This window comes from Opisthocomus hoazin, chromosome 6 (assembly GCF_030867145.1).
Source record: "Opisthocomus hoazin isolate bOpiHoa1 chromosome 6, bOpiHoa1.hap1, whole genome shotgun sequence".
In the NCBI taxonomy this organism is placed as follows: Eukaryota; Metazoa; Chordata; class Aves; order Opisthocomiformes; family Opisthocomidae; genus Opisthocomus; species Opisthocomus hoazin.
The window spans coordinates 64,588,015-64,608,900 of NC_134419.1; the positions used below are offsets into that span (position 1 = coordinate 64,588,015).

At 42.4% G+C, this 20,886-nt stretch overlaps 1 protein-coding gene across 3 annotated transcripts in view; it reads left to right on the top strand.

Moving 5' to 3' along the window:
• ARMH3 (armadillo like helical domain containing 3) overlaps window positions 1–20,886 on the top strand; it is a 129,566-nt gene that overhangs the window by 38,758 nt on the left and 69,922 nt on the right. For all 3 annotated transcript variants that reach the window (XM_075423581.1, XM_075423580.1, XM_075423582.1), the window contains exons 19-22: window positions 417–477; window positions 3,389–3,477; window positions 18,274–18,356; window positions 18,888–19,014. In XM_075423581.1, the coding sequence (XP_075279696.1) occupies window positions 417–477; window positions 3,389–3,477; window positions 18,274–18,356; window positions 18,888–19,014 (360 nt within the window). The remainder of the gene's footprint in view (window positions 1–416; window positions 478–3,388; window positions 3,478–18,273; window positions 18,357–18,887; window positions 19,015–20,886) is intronic.

Sequence of the window (20,886 nt, forward strand, 5' to 3'; positions counted from 1 at the left end):
AGGCTGTGCGTTTGTGCATTGTTTCTGTTAAGAATGATTTTCAAAAATGTTCTTCTCAATGGATTTTTCCATTAGTGACAAGACTTGAAATATGAGAGCAATTCTAAGCATCAAAATTCATGCTGTATTCTTTATTTGACTGAAAGTGGGGGAAAGCATATGGGGAAACAGTGCCTCAAAGCAAATGACATTACGTGCCCGCAGTTGCCAGTAGCGTTTGTTGTTTCTTTTTAATTCCAGAGGATGTCTAATTCTCTTTAAACAAAAAAAAAAAGGGGGGGAAATTTCTCTCATCTAAGCAGGACTATTGTCTGGTAGAGGTAGGCAAGTGGAGTAGTTTGACTTCCTCATTGTTGTCTACTAGAAGTTAACCGTAGCTAGCTCGATACTTACTTTATCATTTTCTTTTCTGTCAGATTTGATGGTGGAGTTCATTGTAACACACATGATGAAAGAATTTCCTATGGATCTCTATGTGTAAGTGTCTGTGGGGTGATTCATTGTGATGTCGTTTGAAGTCTGAATTTGGGTGGAATTCTTGTCATAGAGCAATCTTCCAGCTGAAATAACACTTTGTGGCTGGTGGGGAGCAGGATGGCTTTTCATGAACTCTTCCAGCAACTTTTTCTACATCTAAAATTCTCTGTGTGCCAGAAAATTGAAAGTGAAATGAATTTCCACCTTTCAGCCCTATTTCCTAATTTACTTGATCAAATACAAAGAGCTTTTCAATCTGAAAAAAGTTCCATAATACACAGCAATTGCAAGAATCCCTACTTCCAGAAGCTGAATATGTGTCTAGAAACTGAAAAAACATTTTTGCAAGGACGAATGACGTGAGGCCTGGAAGGCAGTGTGGAGTGTGGGAGAGGTTTAAGCCTGAAATAGCCTGGTAGGCAGCAAGGGGTAAAACTTGGCAATGGGGTAAAGGTGAGAAGAGGACAGAGCTACATACAAGCACTCCATGTGTCCCAAGAGGCCCCTAGAATGCTTTGTTCTGCTTTAGCCTCGAGGGCAGAAATAGGATTTGGGCAGATCATTGGCTTTTCTTTGACTGTTTGTACAGTACTGAATTTCCCCAGGGCTTGAACAGCACTATATTCTGTAGAAGAGATAAAGATACATAGACTCTTTTCCCTTAAGGTAACTTTTCAGCATGTTCTGATTTTGCCCAAATAGCCCCACGACTACAGCACCTTTGCAAGGCTTGTACAGCTCAATTATGAGTTTGTGAGAAATGTTTTTTTAATGACAGTTGCAGAATTAGTTGTAGTTGGGTGTAGTGCACTGGAATTTTGCAAGAAAGGCGTGAAGTGCTTGGGCTCAAAAGTAAGGTCACATCTAGAAACCCCATGAGAGTAAAAATAATGAGCACTAGCAACCATCTGTGGACATCTGTATCCATTCATTCTGGCATGTTTGTGCAGTCCTTTCATTACACTCCTGTCTGGAACCAACCCATAGCAGACGCAGTTATTGCAGACAAAGTGGGTGTTCTGAATGCACAAATAGCGTCATACTTCTCTACCATACATTTAAAAGGTGACAATATGAAGCTACTTAAGGGAGGACATATTAATATTTAAAAGAGAAGTCATTATTGCTTTGACCAAGGGTGTTTTTTGTCCATTATGTGTATTATTAGTCCTCAGCACAAAGCTAAAAAAAAAAAAAAAGAAAGACACCCCACCAGGATGGATAACTTCATAGCTAAAGCAGTTTCATAACAAAAGCAGTCTGGTTTGGGAGTCTATAGGTTGGTAGCTGGTGCTCCGGCTCTTTAGGCAGGGGTACTAGGGCTGTTATGCCCCTCCTCATCTCTTTTCTTCCATGCCTTGATGTCACCTGGAAAGCTGTATGCTCCTGTATACAACCATAAGGTTTCAATGGTGAGATATGTCTGCAGACTATTTTGCGTTAACAGCTATTGTAATTATAAAGAAATGTTTTAGCCGTTGCCAGATTCTCTGTGGTCAGTACCTTAAACAGTTTTTTAGTAGAGGCTAACTCTAGTTGTACAACCAACCAAATATGTAGGTGGAAAGGTATTGGGCATTGTCTGGTTCCAGTAACATCAGAAATAGCAGGTGTGTCCCCAGGGCGACTGCTGTTCCTGATCTGAAGACAGCTGTCTGTTTCCTAGCTGGTTTGCTTCCTTTTCTTGGTTGAATTTATGAGAATCCAATTGGAAATATAGCACTTAATGTGGTGCTCAGTTATTATAAATTATTTTACTTTTATTTGTCTAAAGTTAATTTCAGTCCATATCCCACCATGGTGTTTTTGGGATCATCTAAGGGTCTGGAAAGAATAATGTATACCTTCTGCATATTATTTGTTAAGGCTTTTTAAAGCCTCGTTTTGAACTCTTCACCCCATTTCAAATGACTTCCATGCAAATTTTTAAAATCTGATTTCTCTGTGTTTGTCTGATATGTAGTGTCTTTCAGTAGTGTCTTTTCAGAGAGATGTTGATATTAATGAAACAATATGCTTTTGAGAAATAAGGATTTGGGCAAAAAGGAATTTTTTCTTTTTGAAGTCTTCCTTCATTTTTTTCTGAATGTCAATAACTAAAAATAGCTTGGTCTAACAAATTCATATTTGTATATATTTTCTGTCTTGTCCTTAATGATAGCTAGTGCTAGAGAATTTACTTATTATATTGTACATTTAGTTCTGATGTTATTTGTGAAGAATTTTTGTGCACCTAAGAGTTTGTATGAACACTAGATGCTATAGAGACCTACAGGAATATGGAGACTTCACAAGTATGCTAGCTGTCCGTTGCGAGATTTCAGAGCTTGTAGGTGTATTGCTTGGTCATTTCAAAGCTCGCACTTAAATTATTTGTTTAAGGAGACTGACAAATTTGACAGAAATCTCTTTTTGTTATATAATTAAACTGCATGCCTCTGTCAAACTAAAAATCCTGCAGTTTGTTTGACTTTGTCATCTGCTTTAGCCTCATCCTTTGGAAACTGAAAAGCTCCATTGTGTCCAGATTTTAAAAAAAATCTGAGCACAGTACCTCATACATATGGAGCCTGCAAGTTAAGTGACTGCTTTTGTAGAGCTTGTGAGGTCCTCGGGTAAGGACAGCAAGGAGTGGAAAGTATTAATTAAATACAAACAACAAACTTGCATCTGTAGTTGGTCCAATCATGTTGAGCTAAAATTGGCATACAGGCACCTTTCGCGTGTCTCATCTGGTTCTTTCTGGTGGGTGTTGCTTCCCTTTAGGAGCCCAAAGCCATGAGCCCCATCTTCCTCTGACAGGCTTTGAGTTTGCCCGTTTCCCTGCTGCTGATTTCAGAGACATTTCCAGGTTCCATGTAGAATTGCTGGGAAATGCAATGTAATTAATCCTTTGCCTTCTCTTTTCCAGACGGTGCATTCAGATTGTGCACAAGCTGCTGTGCTACCAGAAGAAATGCAGAGTGAGGCTTCATTACACCTGGAGGGAGCTCTGGTCAGGTACTTTGCATCTGCAGAGGCAGTCAAATATGAAAAGCCCAGAGTGGCTCATAGTATGGTGGCCATGACTGCTTGTTCCATTGCTACAGGGTTAAACAGCAAGCAGCAATTCTGTTAAAGCATCTTTCTTTTACTTCTTACTTGGTACATGCAAATCACCTCCTTTGGAAAGCCAGGTCATTATTATAATGGTAGCTAATTTACTTTCTTGTCTGGCCGTGATTACCATGGTATCCAAGAGTCTTTGTTTCTCCATTTCATTACGTGAGTCCCTCTGCAGCTGATTGGAGAAATGGAGTAATGTTTTATGCAGTAGTGTTTCTCTGTGATATTTGTGAGCAGAAAGAAGGTAGGCTCTTGGGTAAAGGGAGGTAGACCTTACTTTTGCTTTTACTGTAAGAGATGGATACACATAGAATAGTGTGTGCAGCTCCTTCTGAAGGGAGCAACCTAGAAATGTCACTGGGAGGGAAGAGAGGCTTTTAAGTCTGACCTTTGCATTGATGGCAGATAGTCTGGTTCATGCCACTGGTATCCTGAGATAGATGAGTATTATGGAGTTTGACTTGTTTCTCATAATCTAGTGGCTGTAGCTTTGTAGGACTGTTTTGTGATGCCATCATTTGGGAGGTAGCAGGTAGGGGGGCAGGGGGTAGCAGAATGCATGATGAGACCTAACAGGCTTCTTTTGTGGATATGGTGTGTGCTTCTGTTCTTGTCTTGCAAGCAGTGAAGTAGCTCAACTAGGAAAGTACAGTTAATCCCCTAGCTGTTGTGGCTTAAACGAGAGATTGATGAAAATTCAAGGGAACATGGCCCTAATTGTATATTCCTGGAACTGTGCTTGAGACCTAGGATCAGCAACTTGGCTGGTGTAATGCAAATCCCATCAGAAATCTGAGAGAGGATGACTTTTGAGAAGGGCGGTAATGAGTGGTTTGTGAAGTTGTTCTCAATTAACACTGAGTACTTCCCTTCAGTAGCTTTGCATAGCTGAGTGTAGGTACAGAGAAGTGAACCAACAATCTGAGTCACTTTCAGTTATTAAATTTTTGCCTTGTGTGACATGTGGCCCATTCAGACTTTCTAAATTATTCCCGTAGAAGGTGAAGTGGGTGCCCCCAATTAAGGGATTAGCAATTTCTTTTCAGTTGTTTTTTTCAAAACAGAGCCCCTACAGGCACAACTGAAGTGTAGTGCCAGTTCAGGAGAAGCACGTGTACAAGGTGGACATCTATTGTGAATAGAAATTGCATCTGACAGCATGTGTGATATTTTCTCAGCAGTTACCAGTGAACCAGGTCCATTCCTATTTGGCCAGGCCGAGCTGGGTCTTTCCTAGACACTGGCGATATGGAAGTCTCAAATGTAATGCATTTTGCTTGAAGGTACTGTTCCACAGTTCAGAGAGCACGCTCTTAGGCATCTTTCAATCCCTAACTTTCCCTGGTTTAGAGGGAAAGAAGTAAAAATTGTTGCTACACACTGAGATTCAGTATCTTGGGATATTCTTGTTAGCTGTCTCTAATTAGCTGGTGTTTGTATAGTGCTTTGGACATGTAAAGTGCCTCAAAAGTATGAAGTATTGCACCTGCTTTGAAAGTAGAATAAAAAGTACTCAGATTGGTTGGGTTTCTGTGAAGGACCTGGAACGTCTGCACACCTGATGTAGCTGAAGAACTCCAAGCTTACTATAGATTTCTGCACATTTAGGAAGATCCTCTCATGCGGGAGTAAGTTACAGTAAGAATGTTTCAAATTTTTTTCTTATAGGAAGCTGCAGTGAACAGAGAGATTCTTCAGTAGTTGCTAGGTGATTCATGTGGGCTGGAAGGCCCTGGGTTGAATGGTACGTGCACCTGTAAAAGGGCACATCCTGACTGTTCCAGGTGTGTACTTCTGCAGTGCTATATGTGGCAGACTAATGCTAATTGCCAGCCCTATCTTGAGATATATTTCATGATTAACTTTTATCCCTGTCAAGGGTGCTCTTTGATTACCCAGAATGCAGCTGCCTTTGATGTGAAAGAGTGGCTATTTTTCTGGTCTTGGTCTGTCTGACAGATAATTCCAAACCAGAGCACAGGGAATTCTGAATTCTTTTTTATCCTTTATGTGAGCATATTCCCCCTTCAGCCTTTTATTTTGGATCGAAGAATTAGTTATCACTGCTGGCTGAACAGCTGAAAGGGAGCAGCTATTCACTGTAAGGTCTGAGATCTCAAGTTGCTCCATCAGATGTGCTTTACAGAAGGTCTTCAGGCCCACGCTTGTCTTATTGAATGACAAGGTGTGTGGTGACTGAAGCAATGCCCCTGTCGTGCAGCGTGGGTAATAACAATGGAAGCCCCCCCAACAGAGCTGAGTGGAACAAAGAAGATGGAGGGAATTGGTGTAAGGAAGTGTTGAAAGAAAGGGAGAGAACTCTACCTGACACGTAAAAGGAGGAGAGTTGTTTCAGGCAGAAAATTGAGTGGGAGAAGACGACAAAGGAAATACTGTGGGGTAGGTAGTCGGTATGGGGTGCAGAGGAACTGATATAAAGGTTGTAGGTGGAAGCAGCAGCAATGTATGGAGCCTTCTGTTCACTTGCTGATTCTAATGTTAGCTAGTCTCTAATTAAGGAAAGCCACTCGTCTGTCGTCTGATGGATAGATGCTCTTCCTTTGTGGGTGCTTTGTCTTTAGTATGGAAGGTCAGCAGCACTTTGAGAAAGTTTCTGTATTTCCTTTTTTGATTTTAAATTGCAATAATTGCAGAGAAAAGCAGTGGAGCTGGGTGTTTGGCATCTCTCAGGACACATCTCGGACTGTTTGTGCAGTCTGTAATACTTCATAGATTTTTGGGTACACCGCTATGTGGCATATTGCTTGCATACGGTCTTACTTCTGTGAGACTTCCTTTTTCAACATCTGAGCTTGAGGAAGAGCAATATTGATACTGAGTCTATGGTTGTGATCCAGCCTTAGCTTCCCTGTTAGATTAATTCTTTCATATTAAGTCAAGGGGCCAGGACCATGGCACTCAGTACAGTATAAATCTCTAACTGTGCTGACCAGATGACCAAGAATGTTTAGCTGACAGAGAATGATGCAGGGGACTGAGAGCTGGAAGCAGGACTGACAGAAAGGAAGATCTGTAGGTGGCAAAATTAGTATATAAAAACTGGCCCTAGCTAAAAGTAGTGTGAAAATAAATACCGGATCTCTAGTGGAGCTAGATTCTGGAATATCCTAAAAAGAGTGCTGGAGTGTAAAAAGCACTTGTAATTCAGTTAGCCTATGAAAATGATTACCAAGTGCAGTTACTGGTAGGTGGACCAGACATTCAGATCCAGAGATGTCTGTTGATCTTGTTTCCTCTTTAATAGACCTTTTCAGCAGATTATTAGCTTCAGTTCAATCATCTATGGTTAGTATGTGGCTCTCCCTTTGAGTGCTGAAGAAAATCTTGAGGTTTTTCTTCTGTGACAGTGTACCATTACTGATGATTAGTCTGGAAATTTGGCCAAGGTCAGAAACAGTAAGTGGGTATGATTGTGTTGACCTGTTCCCTGACAGACATTTTGGCCAACTGGAAATCTCCTGGACTGTTATGCCAGGTACCTTATACTTTTTAAACGCTGATTATACCGAATGTCAAGTGTAAGGTACTTTATGGAGCTGATAAGGAAACTTTACTTGACAACAACCAGTTCCCTGCTCTCAGTTTCTACAGCACTTCAGTGATGGAAGGTGCTATATATGTTGTTGTTGTCAAGCATATATAAGATATGCTAAAAGATTTTTCATGAGTCATTTAAGCTTTTTATATAAAAAGACCTTATTTCTTCAACTCTTCCCACCTCAAAATTAGTAATGCTTGAGCAGTTCACTCTGAGCTTATTGGCTGCAGGGAACTTCTTTGCAGTTGCTATGGTTTGCTTTAAGCAAATGCCATGTTTAAAGAAACAGAAAAGCAATTCTAATACAGACTTATAATAGCAAGAGAAAATCATAAAAAATCTTAAATATAATAATGAGTAAAGGTGAAATAGCTATTTATTGGGGCAATTGAATGTAAAGTAGGATTAAAAATGAGCTTTGCCATTAGTAAGCATTGAAGCTCAGTTTCCAAATTGTTGTAACATAAGGGCTACAGTTTCTTATTTTGTAGCTTAGTTTGATAGATGCTGAATGCACCGTTAAAATGAAGGTGCTTCAAACGTGTAGCACGGTCAAGAAGTTAATTTTTCTCCATTTTTGTTTTAGGATTATCAAAGCAGACTGCTGCAATGCTACTAGACAAAATATACTTTTTTTCCTTTTTGTAGACTACTTAGATCTTTTTGGCGGTTTCTGTATTTATAACATGAGGATAATATTGCTTTCAAAATCTTTTTAGGTGACTACTAAAGAGGTGTAAGGTTCCTCTGTGGAACATTTGCAAATAAAGAACTTTTTGGGGGAGAAAAAAGCCCCACTTTCCCTGTGTATAACACACTTGCCTTTATACAGTGCATGTTGAAGGTGGTATTGTTTAGTCACTTCTACTTTGCTTGGTTATCTCTGTGGCTGAAATATTGATTACTGGTAGCATTGGTTACCTGCAGCATTTCTGATTCTCCAACTGTTGATCAGGTCTGCTCCAGCCCTCTGATTTGTGTTGCTGAACAGATTGGAGATTAAGTGATGTTGCGTCTCCCCTTCATCTCTAATCCCATTGTCACTGTCGCATTCTGCAGCAGCTACATGGCAAGGGAAGCTTGTGATCTTGTAGCTCTTGTGGAGGCAGGATTCATATACTGGTGTACCAGACAGTCTGGTTCACTGGTAAAATGCCTGATCACTAGGTGCCATGAGGGTTTGAAAGACTAAGGAGCTGCTTGGCCAGTTAGCAAGTGAGTTAAAGATTTTAGAGAGCATAATTAAAGACCTAAAATTTGACCTTCTTACAAACTTGCAGAATGTCTTATGTGGCTTTAAAAATGCTACCGAGGTTCAAGATCCAACAGCACTGTCTCCTGCATGCTTCTGAAATCTTAAGAGAGCAGAGGAAGCAGCCATGGTCCAGTTGATGGTATAGATAAGGCTGCTGTGGTAATTTCTGTGCAATGAAGAATTCTTTAATATAGTAACAAAGAAAGAAAATCACAGAATCACAGAATCACAGAATAGTAGGGGTTGGAAGGGACCTCTGTGGGTCATCTAGTCCAACCCCCCCGCCGAAGCAGGGTCACCTACAGCAGGCTGCACAGGACCTTGTCCAGGCGGGTCTTGAATATCTCCAGAGAAGGAGACTCCACAACCTCCCTGGGCAGCCTGTTCCAGTGCTCCGTCACCCTCAGAGGGAAAATATCTTTAAGCTGTGAAAGATGTTGCAAGCATAAGAGAATGATCTCTTCAGCACAGCATCTTCAAAGCTAATTGATAAATGTCATGTGTAGGGATAGGGTAGAAGGAACAGGAGCTTGTGTGTTGAGTATAAAATGCTTTCATAAAATGAAATCTAAGGTGAATACAAAGAAGGTCTGTTTGTTAAAGGGTTCTACTTGAACTTACTGTTTTGGGAAGAAAAATAAGTCATTATATGAGACTTGACCTTTCAAATACCTTCCAGCAGAAATGCTTTCCGACTTCACTGCGCTGCTTGTAAACTGTAAAGAGAACTATAGAACAAATGCTAGAGTTTTAACATCTTTGTAGGTCAACATCTCTGCCTAATGCAGGTTTTACCTGGTGCTTACCTTCTCATTTCTCCATGCCTTTTGATAGTGGGAGGCGGACCCAACTTTTCAAAGCTGCACACTGGAATTTCCAAGTGACTGAGAGCTCCCAGCCATGTGTATGCCATGCTGGAGGTTTGGGATCTCATGAGTTGTTTGAGTACAAGGTGATGCTGGCTTTTGAAAGAGAGTGCTGCCTCACTGAGTAGCGAGGCTGGAGATGGAAAGGATGGGCTTCCCTCTGCAGTTCCCAGTGTTAGTTCAGTGGGAGCACTGGGAATGGAGGGAGAAAGAGGCAAGAACAGTGTCCAGGCTGGTTAAAGGTGAGCTGCTGAGCAGTTGCAAGGGGAACGGGAGTTCTAAACTGGTAGGGCTTAGGAGCCCAAGAGAAGCTCGACCTGGGGCAATGGAGAGCCTAAGGTGAATTGGGGGTGATAATGTGGTAGGAGGAATAGGAGGCCCTGAGTATAGCAGGGACTAGGTAGGATGAGGTCTGGGGTTAGAGGGTTTGGGAAGCTGGGAGGTGTTACTGGGGAGAAACTTTGGGTTAGAAATTGTTGCATGATCTGCAAAGGGAGCTATTTGGTGTTTTTAACTCTCAGGATGGGACTAAATATCCTTTTCCTATTCTCTTATTTGAATGCCTTCCTGGGACTGTTGTTTGGTGTAGAAACTGAGGAATGAGAGCTAGTGTCTGGCTTAGGTGTGTATCCTGGGTATATTTTATTTGTCCCAGTGCTGCTTAGTGTGTCATATGCTTGAAAGAGGAAAGGATGTTTTCTCTCAGAATGATGTTTTGACCATTTCAGCTGCGCTTATGACTTCTTTCTGTGCCAAGAGGGACACGGAGAGGACTTCACAGGTCTTGTATTAGCACCCTGAGGGCATAGATACTTATCTCTAGGATAGCAAAAAACAGTGAGGTCCTCTAGTATTCTGATGAACTGGGTCATTAGGTTGAAGTTTTGGAATTAGTGTTTGTTTCTAAGTGGCTCAGTCAATCAGTATTAAAACTGTGATCAACTTGCATTATATGCTATGTCCCTGTCTATGGCAATTTACCTCACCTTTACTTGTAGATAGGTGACTGGCAAGCTTTATCTCTGTTCCTTATCTTTGAAATTGAAATAAAATAGATAATATTGGCCACCTGTTTAGTAGGAAGCCCAACAGGTTCACAAGCACTTGTGCTTATTGACTCTAGTGAAGTTTCTGAGGAGGTGGAATAGTTCTGAAAATCTATTGGAAAGAATATAGTTTCTCACACAAACTAAAGGCTGTAACTGCTATGTGCCATGGAAGAGGTAGTGGGAGTTCTCCGCCCTTAGAGCTGCCTGTTTGCTTTACTCATAGGAGTGCTGGTGCTTGGCCGGGCATGTGCTACTGTGTTGGCACAAGCTTGGTACAGGAGTACAACTGGTAGTCCTGTTAGCTATTTCAGTGAATTTAGGAAAGGATTGAAATTGAAAGACAGTTTTATAAAATAAATTTTGTTTGTAGTTATGGTGTATGTTGTGGGCTGATATTCATTGATTTATTTAATTTGTACTTCTGGTAGCACTCTCTATTGCCCCGAAGAAAACCCCAGTCCCATCTTACAAAGCGCACTTATGGGCATAAGACATGAAGTTCAAAAGGAAGACTGTGCATGTCTGCTTGTAGTCTTCCACTGCTATTCTCAACTGGTGGTCCAATTTCACATTAACCTTTCCATGTTACTTCCTTCAACCAAAGCTAAAACACTTTTGTGGTAAGAGCACACAGCCATTTGATGAAATGTACTGGTATAGATCTCCTAAAGAAGATAGTGTAAGAAATGCAGAAACTCACTGGCTGCCTTGTGAAAGAGGATGTTTTAAATTCCCTGCACGGGGCATTTTAGGAGGCATCTTCTTTTACTTGAATCCTGCTTAGTGTTCTGTTACTTAATTCTAGTTACCTTCACTTTTTAACGTATTTTAGTACCGGTGATAAATGATTTGGCCCTGGTTGCTAATGGAGAGGAAAAGAATAGTACAAGATTTGTGGCTGTTATCGATCACCTAGTAAGGTCAGGATGGGAATTCTTCATCAACAGAGCCTTGCTCAGATGAGCACAATGGGAATTTAGTCATTCAAGTGGACAAAGGTCTAGTAAACTTCTGGTCATCCTGCCTCAGCCTGGCAGGTCTCATCCAGAGATGTTGCTCTGTCCTGCAAATTACTTTTTAAATCAAGCTAGCTAACATTGGAGAACTTGATTGTGAATCCCTGATAGTGTGCAGATCATGGTGACCTAGTGGAGACAGCGTGGTAATTTCTGCTGGGAAACAGTCCCACTGATGACAGAGGTGTTACAGCCAGAGCTGTTCACAGCCATTTGTTTCTGCAAGGAGGGGTTGCAGCATTCAGAATGCAGTGATTTATCCCTGTCCTCTTTTTGTTTTCAAGAAGCAGCACTCCTGAGTTCCTTCATTTGCTGTCTTTCTGTCTTCTCTCACAATGATTCTGCTCTTTCTCCAGATGCTCCTCTTTTTCTGTTTTAAAACCCCATGCAAAAATGTGCAACCTTAACTCCCAAGACTACTATTTAATTAACAGCGTGAACCTGTGCTGTCAGGCAGAATAGAGTTGAGCTCAATACTTCCCTTTCCTCTAAAGAGGAATGAAACTTGTAGGTGTGTGCTTTTTTCTTGATTTTTTTTTTTTTTTTTAAGAAAATAGCGTATTGTTAATTTGAGCTTTAGCTGAAGTTGGAAAATTTAGTTTCTTTCTTACTGCTTGCTGGATTGCTATCAAGCAGCATTACTCTGGCATCAGCAATCAGCATTTCCACTAAGCTTGCAATTTTCACACCGTTGGCTGCGGTTGGGTGGGAACAGTGAGTACCGGGGATGGGGACTACATAAAGTAAAGGATTGGAAGTGAAGTGGCCTACTTGACTAATCCTGGGAGCGATGGGTTATGCCAGCATGTGCTCCAGCTGTCTGGCAAGCCGTTGTTTCTCATTAAGAATACCGGCTGCTTTCATGCTTGTGCCCTGAGAGTCATGGAGAGGAGAGGGAACAGCTGCAGAGTGCTGAGATGCTGGTGGTGGGGAGCCTGGTGCAGAGCTTTGGTGGCCGGGAGCAGGAACTGGGCAGTGCCTGTGGCAGCAAGCGGGGAGGCAGCGCTTAGAGGAGCTGTCCAGTGGGGTGAATTGTTACAGCTGTGAGCGGGGTGCTCCCTCCTTATCGGCGCAGAGGGAAGGAGCTGAAGCATGTTGAATAGTGATGTTGACAGAGCTTCTATTGCTTCCCCTGCTCCCCTGAGAGGGGACTGCAGCAATGGTGCAACAGTCTTGTTTCCTAGCGTTTTGGCTGATTGACGGGAATCTGCAAGTGCTGTCCCTGAGTAATTGGTTCACTTGTCCAGGAATGCTGGGATGCTTTGTGCCTCGGGGGGTTCTGCTGCATTAGTTTGTAATAGCCAGTGTAGCTATTTCTCGGACACACTTCCTATCCCTGCTGCTCTATCTGGAAACTACCTCTGTTGCTTCTTTTCTGTCAGACCCTATCTGTAGATATTCATCTCCTGCTGAGTTTGTTTTGATCACCGTTCTGCTGAGTGTCTGCCCATGCTGAATGTTGCCGGATATGCACCCTGTTAACGCTCAGGTCATCTCACTATATCATATTTGAGCCTTTTGCTTCCCTACTTCTGAATTTCTCTTCAGGTGTAGCATTTATTACAAGTGATTACTCTGTTCCAGGGTGTCTGCTCCTCCTTGTAACAGCACAGTGGGATACGTGGTTATCCTAGCTTAGCCCTTGTGATTTCCAGTCTGAAATAGGAGAGTGGACTGGTCTGTGGTTATGGTATTGTTATATAGTATTATCATGTTGTGCATATGTTATTTCCACACTCTGTGCTGTAGTTTCCCTTGTGTAAGGGGATCATGCTGAATTTTGGGATCTGGAAGAGCATTATGAGAAAGCGTTGTTTGGTCTATTACTTTTCAACAGGCCTTTGACCAGTTAGAGACAGAATTCTGAGTGCAGGTGGGCCTTTGCCCTGACCGGGTACAGTCAGGGCTGTTGTTATTGCTCTAGTTGTTCTTCCAGTGCTGTTGCAGACAGCATGGTGCTGTTTTCTGTTTCATGTTGGAGGAACTGAAGCACAGAAAGACCGAGTGCTGCTTCATGAGGAAGCAAATCCAGTTTCTTCTGAGGTCCAGTCTAGTGTGCTAATCCTGTAAGAGCTCCAGGGTGATTACTGTGCTGCTGAAGCACTCATAGGCAGAGGATTTCTTTGCAACATGGAAGTGTTACCCAGATGTCATTATCAGCTGCCCTGTAGTGACATGTGTGCAGGGATCCTCCGAAGGGAGTTGAGTTGAAACGCCAAAGGGAGGACATTGGATAGACTGTTGGTACAATGGTAACTTTCAGAGGGAATGGGAAAATCACTGTTTGTCCCAGTGTGCCCTGAGAGTTGGAGGGTAGAAAATTGGAGGATTTTAGTAGACTACAGGCTCCTGTTAACTGATGTTATACTGCAGCTGAGGAGCCCTCACATCTCTCTCTCCTTTGCTTCTTTGCTGGGGGCCATTATATGCACCGTTAGAAGATTTTTGACCTGTAAGTGCAGCAGATGCAATGACAGAGGCCTTCACACTGTGCTCAGCCCATCCAGGCTCTCATTGATGTGTGTCTCGGGCTGTTCTCTTTTGCTCTGTTGTGCAATAACACATCAGAGCCTTCTGATGCTCTTGGCAGAGCTACATTCTGGCTTGCTCAAGGGATGGTGGTACTACTACTTTTTTTTTCCCCTTTTCTCTGCTTAACCTAGCACCACGCTCCTGTCGCGTTACACATGATCCAAACAGTGAACACTGAGACACTAAATAGAACAAAAACTTTGTGTGAATCCCAAATGTGCTGGGGCTGAATATACTTCTGTTTGAAACAAGACTTACAGGGAAAGAATGTTAAGTCTGTTATGCATGAGGAATAGGGGAAGGAAGGAGTGAAGGGCATCTCTCCATAACAGGAATTACCTCCTTCCTGGTGGAAGAGAAGAGATGCTGGCTGCCCACAGTCTGCTTACCGAGGATTGGCTTGAAGAAGGGCAGCAAATAACTGAACAGGAGTACTGTTGCTCCTCAGCAGAGAGACTGGCCACAAGAGCAGATAAGGGAAAGTGTCCATCCTCAAAAGCAGCTGTGCGGCAGAGGAGCCAAGAGCCTCTTTCACTGCGGTCAGTTCAGCTTAAAAAGCAGGGAGGGTATCTGTAACGGCCGGTGATGTCAGTTTTCATCCTTTGCCTATAATAATCCTTGGCAGAGAAAATTGCCTAAAAAGCAATCTGGATGCTTTACACCACTTTCACATACAGCCAGTCGTATGGCTTCGTGTCCAATTTAAGTGTCCACTCAACATGCTTTTCTACTTGGTTTTGAGACTGTAAATGTAAGCATTCAAGGCCGTTTTTGTCTTTTTGTTGATTTAAGAAGCATAGCCAGTGTGCTCAGCTCGGGTCACAGAATGAGCAGCTTGCATGCAAATACTGATGACTGCTAGTTTAGTTTAGTTAGAGCCTCCTGCTTTTGTTGCTAAAGAAGTTCTAGAGACACTAATGCTTTGTGAAATTATGAATGTTTCAAGACTCACCGTAGTGGGTGTATTCTGTCCTGGTAAGGGAGGCCCAAAGATGGAAATCTTTAGAAAAAAAGGTTTCTAGAGGCTATTGCAAAAATGCTGCTGTTTTCCAGTTAATGTTGGAACAGATCTCATGCCCAAACCATCCATCACTCTTAAATCCTGGAGCACAGGTTTGGATAATGTGGCTGAGCACAAGCAAAGGCCACAGTTCTGTCTGCCTGTGCAGCTGAGAGGTTGAGCTGCTCCTCTGTTGGGGAAAAAACATGGATAATTTCCTGGCTAGTGTGAGAGGGCAGCCTGCAGATGGGATATGAGAGGTGAGCAGTTGATTGCAGCAGGGGAGAAGTGACACATCTGCTTTGGCTTCAGGTTGCTCAGGAGTAGTAGCAGCAATGCCCTGTTGGAGCTCAGGGGCAGAGGGCGTTCAGCCAGTGGGACCTTTGCTCAAAGAGTTTATTTTGTGTGTATGTACTTGTCACTGAATGGCACTGGGCATCTGAAGCTGGATCTGGAAGTTGTTAATCCTGAAAACTCTGGGGCATAGCTGTCCTTGTTTTCGGTGTGAGCTCTGCCTTACAAGCGAACTACAGAGATACAGGTAGCCATAGATTTAAGGGCTTGCTTTCCGCAGTGTTCCTCTTCCGTAGAGCCACTTGAGCCAGAGACCTGGTGCAGAATTTGCTGGTGTGGAAAAAGATTATGTTGCTCTTTGAGCATCGAAGTAGTGTATATTGTAATTAGGAGCACTGCAACTTTTTTAGGAATGTGTGGTTTCCAAGCAGTTGAATAAATTTGTCTATGCAGTGCACACAGTGACTGTAAACCTGGTGGATTAGCGCTTCTGACCAGCTCTAAGCCAGCGCCGAGTTTCTTCTTCATGTGAAGCCCATCCCTCTCCTTCCTAGTTCTTAGGGAAGCAACAGCATAGGTTGGCTGTGAGTGGGCTATGACGCAGTGCAATTTAGGTATAAAGATTGATTTCAAGCAGCGGTAATCTCTTGTCGTCTTTCTAAATGGAACAGGAAAATTAAACATGAGCAAATTCATCACAACGGCTGGAACAAACGTAGGAGCTGTTGCTGGGGTAGAACAGAGCAACAGTTCTCTTTCAAGTGTTGTCACCAATACAGAGCAGTGCAAGTGCTTCAGGGAGGTAGCTGAGAAATACTACAGTGGGCGGTTGGAGGGTACTTGCCCCCGTCAGTTGGTGAGTGCTCGTGCTCTAGACAAGTGATGGTTGCACTTGTTCTTTTAAAAATACTGTCTCCCCACCACAGGCAGCTTTCCCGTTCACTGTATTTGGATGTCCAGTGGCTTTTCGTCATGCCATACGACCATCCTCTGGCAAAGGCCTTTCAGCAGGGTTCTGGTGGGAGACTGAGAGGCGATGGGATGAACAAGAGATTTAATATCACTTCTTGTAGAAGATCCAGAGCTCTGCTATTCTGCTTTCAGAAGCCCCAACTGCTAGTAGTTGAACAGTAGCACCTGGTCGCGAGATGTGGCTATGTGGACTTGCGTGGCCAGGAAAGAGGTAAAACCATGCTTATATCTATTCAATAGAGAGATGGCCAATAAGCTGCTGTGACAGAGATGCAGGGCAGCTGTCTTCAGTCCAAACTACCGACTGCGGGATACTCTGCTTTTTTGCTGTGGAGGCTTGGTTGCCTTGGAAACCTGTTTTTAGCTGGATCTCTGCTCTGGTGGAGAGCCCATCTGTACCTGCTACTTCTTTGTTTCAAAACGGCTGCTTTACAGAAAAATGTCTGACAGGAGTATTTCTGGAGGTGGAGTGTTGTGGAATCCAGGCTCTGCTTTTGGTCCCAGGCGTTTGAGTCTGATGATGAGGTGATGATGGTATGGGGAGTTCTGTGGCTGGATTGAAAAGCTATTAGTGTATCTGCTTTGTGAGGTGGGCTGCTGCTGATTGTTAAATCCTGCAATAGCTCTGAAAGATAAATCACTTGCATGTCTGGAGTTTGCAGAGAACTTTGTTCTGGTTTGCAGTTCAGCATCAAGCCACCAGCTGGTAGATTAAACTGAAGTAGCTTCTGTGTCTGATGAGTAAATACCCTTGCTAGGACTGTAGGCTTCCTTTTTGGGGGGGTATATAAACTTTTGATCCTCCTGATGAACCTCTAGTATCGGAAGGTAGTGGTTGCAGGACTGTATTCACAGTCTGTCAATTTTGCTTAATTCCAGACTTTACCAGTCTCTTCACATCTGTCTTTTTACTGCAGTTTTTTTGGTTTTACCTTTTCTGAATACTCTAATCCTGAAGAGGGGGAGGAGAACGGTGTCTAAATTTTGCCCTTACCTCGTTCCTGTTCTGTGTTTTATCTGCTCCTATTTCATAGCCTGTACCTTTGGGTTGAGGTGAATGATCTGTTCCGTGTTTGCTTTGGGGTTCTCCCACACTAGAGTTGGTTTTCTTGCAGGTTACTGGGTGGTGTGTGACAGGGGGAAGAACAGATTGGAGTAATGCCTGTTAGATGCAGTTATCAATTAGTAGGTAATCAAGAACCTTTTTTAAAAACTCTGTATGGCATTCCACCTTGACTTTGCAGGCCATCTATTTCAGGTGTTTTAAGTGTTGAAATCTGCTGACTTCAGAGCAGAGAGTACATTAAGAATCCGTTCTAGGCAGGCATCATCTTTCAGCCCTGAGCAGCTATTATAATACAGAAGAAAATAGCTTTTTTAAAATTTTCAAGAACTAGAAACAACAAGGTAGAGAACTTTTCATTTTATTCAAGTGTATGGAATACAATTGTTTATTGTAAAGTCTGTTTGATTAAAGCTATTCTAGCCGACCTTTTTGTTAATTCCTGCTATTACTAACTGATTTTGGGTGGTTACAGTAGGAGCTTTTGTTGTTTTCTTAGATGAGTGTGAACCAGATCTGTAGTCTTTACTGCGCAGCCCTAGATAACTGACACGATAAAGTACTATATCCTTCCTTGTACCATTGCGGCAGCATTGACATAGAGCTACAGAAAAACTATGCCATGTTTTTTTTGTTATTTTTTGTTACTTTTTTTTAACTGCATGTATCAACAAGAGTGACAGTTTGGGGCTGACTGTGCATACATCATGTTGGTGTATGAAGCAGAAACGAGACAGTGGGATTCTCCGACCCCAAGGCACGCTACAGGATCTGGCAGATAGAAAAGTCTCCTGTGAACTGACTAAGCTAACAAGACTTATCTTGAGCCAGAGCAGGTTTGATTGGGAAGTCAGTGAAGGAGAGGAAATGTGGGACAGTAAAATAACTGACACTTACTTGTCCAGCACAGTATTTTAGCCACAAGAAAACCCCAACACCTCACATGTAAATTGATATTTCTGAGAGGTGAGCAGCTGGCATTTAGGTTAGTTTATACTGGATATTGAAAATGCATCTGTATGTGACTTGTTGAGAATGGCTTTGCTTTTAATTTTATATAAAAAATACGTATTATTTTCTCCTAGCTTTGATCAACTTGTTGAAGTTCCTCATGTCTAATGAGACTGTGTTGCTGGTCAAGCACAACATCTTCACCCTTGCTCTTATGGTGAGTTCAGACAAAGCAAATCCTCTTATTTTAAACAACTTAATTAATCTTGAATGAATCTTGGGAAAGAATCCAGGATTTCTGGCCTCATAAGGAGATAACAGAACAAGGCCACAAAGTGGAGGAATATCACTGTGCTTGGTTTTGCTAGATGCTTGGAAACGGCTGTGCTTGGACTTGCTTGTCTGCAGATTTGAGGGTCTGCTCATTGAGATTAACAAGTCTAGTGGGGAAAGGCTTAGTTTAATTTTACAGATTTGGTAATGCTTTTTCTTTATCTGTGGCCCTTTGTATACAAAATAATAGAAACCTGTTTTCCTGGCCCCAGATATGATAATATTTAGGCTTCTTGTCTGTCTCTTCTGTACTACAAGAAAAACAATAGATAAAGCAATGAAGCAATGTAATACTTTGTAATGCAACCGAGAGTTATTTCTTTGGAGGTTTTGGAATTAGTTTGTATTGTTTCTGTTGTGGAGTAGCTTTTGTGTGAATATGCCTGTTGTAACTTCTTTTCACTTCTTTGTCTAGGTTGTGAACCTGTTTAACATGTTCATCACTTATGGAGACACATTTCTCCCCACTCCCAGTAGCTATGATGAGCTGTATTATGAAATTATTCGGATGCATCAGAATTTTGACAACCTTTATTCTATGGGTGAGTACCTCTTGATTGTTCAGGACTACTGTTGACTAGAAGTGAGGGTAGTGGTGGAGCGATGTTTGTGTCAGGTGTTTTCTGTCCACCTGCTGCTGATGTGTGTCTTGGTGAATGGACGTGTTTTGTGTACTAGGACATGTTTGGTAAATTAACAAGTTTATCCCTCTCTCAGTTCTTAAAGGGATACATTTTTTTTTTGTCAGAAAAGAAATAGGAACAGACCCACTGCCTCCCTAGCAGCCACTTGCTGTGGCTGGAAATATAAATTTGTTGGTACAACTAGGTATGTGGTATTTCATGCATCTTCGTGTAGTTTGCATCTGTCACATTCGACAGTTTCAAGTCAGAAGGCAGGCACCTGCTGCAGAACCAGCCAGCACAGAGGAACACTCAGTGCAAACAAGAATTTGGAAAAGAATTTGAGAAACTTATAACAAGAAGCTTGCTGTGCTAGACAAATCACATCTACTACACTCATTGCCAAAACAAACCAAGACAACAGCCCTCACAAACTTGCTTGCAATAAGTGAATCGCTGGACTGAAGAATGTGCCTACTGGCAAAACAGGGAGAAGCTGCCATCCTTCAAAGAGAGAGCGCATGCTGGAATGCTACCAGGTGACACCCAGCAGGGAAAAGAACAGCAAAGCAGAGCAAGGAATGCATGGAGGCGTAATCAGCCAGTGTATACACAGCAGGAAAGGGTAGCTGCAGCAGCGCTGGTGTAGTACCTGCATGCTTGAGGCTGTGAAGAAAAGAATATATCTGTGTGCTTTATTTGCTTTGTTCTAGAAGAATCTTTCTTCCCTTCAGCCCCTGCTCTCTTCTCAACGTGACCACCCAGCAAACAACAGGAGTTAATATAAGCATATAAGGGGAGTTAAAGGGCAGTGGGAGAGAGACATTTGAACACAGTACTCTTCTGACATGGGAGAGAACCATCCCCAGCTAGGTAAAAGTAGCTGAATACTCCCTGCAATTTGCAAGCAAAAATTAACTGCCCTTTTGTACAAACTTCCTACAGTTTTCATCCATTATATAAGGGATCACTTAGCCATTTTTGTGCCCTCTGAGCACATAAGATTTTTTGCGAACCCATTTCCTGCTCCCAAGAATTGCAGCTAGTAACATGAGGTGCTTTTACTAGCCAGTAATTTTTCAAACCCAACCCCTGTGGAAGCCGAAGGAGAGTGGAATGGAAGAATAATACATTCAAATGCTTACTCATTTGGGCTGCAACAGGCACATCTGACCTGTTGAAACAATTCACTTGTCACATGAATGTTTTCCATCCTGCTACACGGAGCAAATCTCTTTGAATTAATGTTGTAGATGCCTAAATGGAAGCCCTCTCTGAATACATTACTTCAGATATTCAAGTACAGTACCTACTGCTTGACAAAATAACGTTACTCGGAGCTGGCATCTTTTTTTCTGCGGATGACATGTCGTGGTAGCACTAGGAAGTGAGAAGGTAGCACTGTCTCAAGTTGATGAAAGCCACAGTGGTCAGTGTCCTGACAGCGTCTCTTGGCTTGTCAATCCATCTCACTGGGACTACAGTCACCCTTCTGTCCCCTAGCCTTGGGACATTTGTTAGCACAGATGAGAAAGCTACTTTATCCTTTAGTTATACTGTTTATGTCGTTGAAACTTTCTATGTTGGGAGTGGAGGTGGAATCTAGTTGCCTTGGTCTTTATTTAGTTTTGTTGTCCTGAATCTGAATTTTATCCGGATCTCGAGGACTGAAAGCTTCTCTCATGCAATAATAGGCATGCGTATGCAACCGCTGTGTGTATGGATTCACTTATAGCATCTGTGTTTCTAGATGGTCCTAAATGGCGTGCTGTTCCGTCACTGCTAAGGCAA